Source organism: Alligator sinensis, unplaced genomic scaffold, assembly GCF_000455745.1.
Source record: "Alligator sinensis unplaced genomic scaffold, ASM45574v1 scaffold105_1, whole genome shotgun sequence".
In the NCBI taxonomy this organism is placed as follows: domain Eukaryota; kingdom Metazoa; phylum Chordata; order Crocodylia; family Alligatoridae; genus Alligator; species Alligator sinensis.
Window position 1 is genome coordinate 653,637 of NW_005842233.1, and position 4,992 is coordinate 658,628.

Here is a 4,992-nt window from a genome sequence, read left to right on the forward strand (position 1 = left end):
CTGAAAGCGAAGAGCAGTGGTGGTTACTTGACAAAGACTGTTGGGGATTTAACGTAGACTTGGTCTATGCTAAATCCTTAGTCTTGAGGATTTTGTCAGCTGTACTGTTGTTCACTGCTAAAGATTATTTTTTTGTTAAAGAAGAGTTTCTTGGTTCAATGCATATGACTTTGTCTATACTCCATTCCTGCGAAGAAGTAAAAGGCCCTCTCCTGTACTTCTTTGAGGGGGCCAAAGATCACAAGCCAAGTCAGAAGCCAAAACGTTTGGCCTTGGAGTCCAAGAAGCCCACTCTAGAAGCTATCCCTGGGCTGATTTACGAAAGTGTATGCATCTGTGACTTAAAGTTGTCTATGAGGTGCATTTCTACCCTGTTCCTAACTTCAGAATAACATGTCTAACTACCTCTTTTCATACTCCAAGAGACTATGTAAGCTGGGGGGTCCTACAAAAATGGGCTCCTGATAGAACCCACGACAGAATTATATTGCCTAGTACCTCAAATATTTGGAAAAGAGTTTGAAACCAGACAAAAGTGCACAATCTGGTTGTAAAGAGTACTTTTGCTGTTTCCAGGAAAATCCTTTCAGAATTGGTCTGCATTAGAGCAGTGTAAGAAAGGACTGCAATACCCCAGAACAAATGTAAAAAATAATATATATTATAAATAATTATATACATACCACATTTAGCTGCATTATTATTATTGTTATTGTTGTTACCACCATCCTGAATAAGGATATAAAATAAAAATTTCCATATATTTTGTGAGCCAACAAAGTAATTTATGGGGCAAATTGATACAATATAGTTAAAACATTATGTTTCAACTTCAACCAAGTTTTAAACTATATTTCTTTCTTTATAAATTAATTTAAACTCAAAACCACAGTGACAAAAAATCATTGTGAAACTGAAAATAAACTTTTCACTTCATAATGGCAAAATAGGATAGTTAAGCAATTTCAGAACCTATTCTTCAATATTTTTTTAAATGGGAAATTTGTTTTTAGTAGCTCTTTCTTTCTGAAAATACTTTTACTTAAATGACTCACCATTTTGACCAACTCTTGTCAAAAATTGTCCTAGCTAGTTGGAGTCAAAATATACAAAAAACCATGTATACTATATAGAACCACCCCCCTCCCCCACCCCACACATATTTAAAAAAAAAAATGTTTGGACTTTGCTACTAAAATCACTAAACTATCCATCTGGACAGAGCATAATCCTGCCACTGTTTCCTAAAACTCTTACATTAAATGAGACTATCTTAGCCCATGCATGACAAAAAGATTTTTGGGTGCTACTTCTCCTATATTCCATGATTAAAGTGTCTGTTGACTTAACATGCACCGAAAGGAATTCGTGTGTTCTGGTTCTACCCAACACACAGAAAAAAAAACATCATCTAGCTAAGATTTCCACTACTGAACTGCCAATTTCTTCCCTCTGGCTCTCTTCCAACACTTTATTCTTCACATTCCTTTGCAGGCTCCCATCATTAGGGTGCAGTTATATATTATCTTTCAAACTTGTTAAATGCTGTAAGATGGGAGTGTCTGCACATTGAGGCAGTAAATATGAGCTAAGTACTTTTTGGGCATCTCAGAGAAAATCGTCTTCTAATCTGCTTCTAGTTTAATAAGGACCATATATTTTGTGATCTTGCAATGGCCAGAGAAATGCTACAAAGACACACTGAAGGCATACCTCAAGAAAATGGATGTGGGTTTTAAGAGCTGGGAGAACCTGGCTGCCAACTGACTTCAGTGGAGCTGCAACCTCAACCAAGTGGCAGCCTGTTTGAGGTAAGGTGCCTTGCCCTCAGAGCGGAGAAGGGAGAGTGGAAGAGGAAAAAGAAAAGTAATTCCAGTCTACTCTCTGCTGCTGAAAAACCTTTAGCTTCTTCAGATGGATCTGTGCCTCAAGGATTTGAAACAAGTAATATCAACATGCTATAGATCATCCTCAAATCAAGGGATTGCTTCTCTCATTGACAAATCCTCTTCAGGCTAAGATTATCTCTAGCTTGTGTTGACTGTATATGTTGCAATAATTTCAGCCTGTTCTGTGAGCCTACAACCAGAAATTTGCAGTCTTCCAGTATCCAAGGAGGCCTAGCTATCATCCACTAGCCAGTTTCCAGAGCTCTACTCCATTAGCGGGTAAGTGGGGGCAGGGGAGGTGTGAAGATGAAGGGAGTGGTGGGAGAGGTGAATGGGATGGAGAAAGGGAAGGAAGCAATGGAAGGGGAAGGGTAGGAAGTGGGATGAGGAAGAGTAAGTGGAAGAGGGGACAAGGTGGATCACAGGGCAGGAGGAGGAGGAGATGGGGAGCTGCTGGGTAGCCACAGGAAGTGGGGATGGGCCCAACAGCCTCCCCACCATGCACTTAGATTGAGTTTGAATTGCCCCCACTGGACACCACAACTCCCCAAAGGGGAAGGGGGGCAGGATTGGGTGTGAAACTTCTGGGCAGTTGAGGGTGGACCCAGCAGTCCCTGAATGGCCAGATTAAGTCTGTGCTGCCTTCACCAGGCCCTGAAACTATCTGGAATCTCTTTTCTAACCCACCCTCTCTTCTTCCTCCCACCTTGGGGAGCTGTTAGGCAGCTGAGGGACCCAAGGGGAGCAGCCATGGGACCCAGCAAAGGCAGCATTGGTCCATTCCGGGCCATTGGGGGTTGCTCAGGAGCCTATAGTGCCACTGGAGAGCCAGTGACCTGGCAGGTGTGAAGCAGACATGGCAGCTCCCAGCCATGCTCCTAATTGCCCTCTCTCTACCACCAGGTCTAATCTGTATTAGAGACAGTATTAACCCTCAACATACAACTGCTCCTATCTTGTGCTAACTTTAGTACAATCTAATGTTCCTTAAAGTTATCATGCAATACTTAATGGGAAGCATCTACACAAGACACTTACTGTACAGTAGCCAAATAACACTGCACAGTAGTGTGCCAGTCAAAAACCGTGCTACTATACTACTGTGCAATGTAATTAGGTTACTGTGCATTAAGCATCACAAAAAAAACCGAACATGCACTGGCACTACTGCCAAGTACTAAATTTAATGTGTAGTAACTAGAGTGCATTAATGAATGGGTAGACACATCCATTGTGTACCTAAACCCTTAGAAAACTGCTGTTTAAATCCTTCCCCATCCTTCTTGTCCTGAAATCCATTGCAAGCTCCACAAAATACTGTTAATATTAGCCACAGAAGCCCCTTCTCACTGCTGCTGACCATCAGTACCAAGTATTTTTCACATGTTACTTTATAGAAAATTTATCATATACCCTGTGTAAAATAAGAAGCATCCTTGTAGTATGAGAAACAGCAGTGGGGTTCCATTCCCTTCTCCTAATCTGTGAAGAAAAAAAGAAAGCGTTCCCATAGCAGAATATGTAAATTTGATTCAGGCATGGATCTGAAGAGTCTCCAAACATCCCTTCCTCATCTCTCTCATTTATTATATGCACTTTTGGCTTACCTGTGATCTGCTTTGTTGTCTTAGGTCCTTTACATTTTTTCAGGCTATATTTAGGTGCTATTATATCTCCAGTTAGTACCACCCATTATGTAGTTTAGTGCTTTGGGAGAAAGATGTGTGCCCATTTGCACGTAGTAAGATGGAGATGTTCCCTAAGATGTGATTAATTAATACAGAATTTAAACTTTCATTAAAGTTCTGATTGCAGAGGTGACTTTGGAAATGTGAGCAACATGTAAATCAGTGCATTCCAGACTTCCTTAGTCAGCAGGCCAACTTAGTCCAGTGCCAAAATGAAATTAGCAATGACCTCATCAGCTTCACTGCTGCAAATGAGTGCTTCCCCTAAAGGCAACAGTGAATCTGGCATGAATCATTTCATTTCAGGGCTCCTGCTTAGCAAAGTAATGAGCAGAAACAAAGGTAATTGCAGTAGTAACTCCTTGCTAGGACTCAAAACCAAGTCCGATGGAAGAAAAAGATTAGTGGAAGCTATTTTCTCTGCTACAGAAAACTACTAATTTCAGTCCCAGAACTGCAGCACAATTGCATTCAGGTGGACCTGTCAGTCTGCATGGAAGTTCAGGTAGAACCTCTTGTAAAATTAGTGTCTTACTACAGATGTTATAATGTCCTAATAAAAATAAATAACTGATGTGGGGAGAGGGTAAGAAACTGAATTTTCAGTGCTGCTAACCTGTACCTCTATAACACAAAGAGATGGTGCATTTTGACATAATCTTTAGGGCGCATTTTTGATTAAGCAGCAGCCAGTGGCCTCCCTACTGAATCCTTCATTACTCAGTATTTGGGTGCTATGTCAATTAAAGCAATCTTGCTATCACTAGAGAAAGTTTCATCAACTATCAAATGAGAGTATTGTTTATTTGTCTTATTACAGGAGTGCTATAGCAACAGCTGGTGTCAATCTCCACTGGGCAGGCAGTTGCTTTTCAGGCACCAAATTCATTAGATGAGCATCAGAATGTCTGCAGATTGACATATAAAAATATGGCAAATTACTGCTTCAGTTATTATTAGATAAGCTCATCCTATTAAATCCTAACACAAATTTTGTGGATTGTAGCCATCATTTCCTATTAATACAAGTTGTCATTGGAAATAGCTCACTTTTTTCATTAGCATATAACTGCATCTTATATTAAGTTGATCCAACTCTGAGCTATTTTTTCCTTTAAAGTAACACCAATCTTAATTAGTTACAAACTTTATCCTGAGAACAATGCTTGAATTCATTTAAACAAACAACTTTGTGGATCAAATTGTGCAATTAAGGCCCTAGATGTAAGGGAATGCTACAGCTCCTATAAGGCAGTGGTTTTTGACCTGTGCTCTGCAGACCACGTCTCAGGGGTCTGTGAAAGACAATTATGATCAATCAAAAGTATGTGACTACCCATACTTACAATTTAAAAAACTTCCATTAAACATTTTCAAAGGGGTCGTCATCTCCATTAAAACATGTTTAGGGGTCT

General features: G+C 40.0%; 1 protein-coding gene across 1 annotated transcript in view; it reads right to left on the reverse strand.

Moving 5' to 3' along the window:
* Positions 1 to 3,537, reverse strand: part of LOC102369143 — a 7,598-nt gene extending 4,061 nt beyond the window's left edge. Inside the window, exons 1-2 of the mRNA XM_006027323.2 lie at positions 3,497 to 3,537; positions 3,303 to 3,371 (exon numbers count right to left, since the gene is read on the reverse strand). Coding sequence (XP_006027385.1) covers positions 3,303 to 3,357 — 55 coding nt within the window. The 5' untranslated portion in view covers positions 3,358 to 3,371; positions 3,497 to 3,537. The remainder of the gene's footprint in view (positions 1 to 3,302; positions 3,372 to 3,496) is intronic.
* Between the last annotated feature and the right edge of the window lie 1,455 nt (positions 3,538 to 4,992).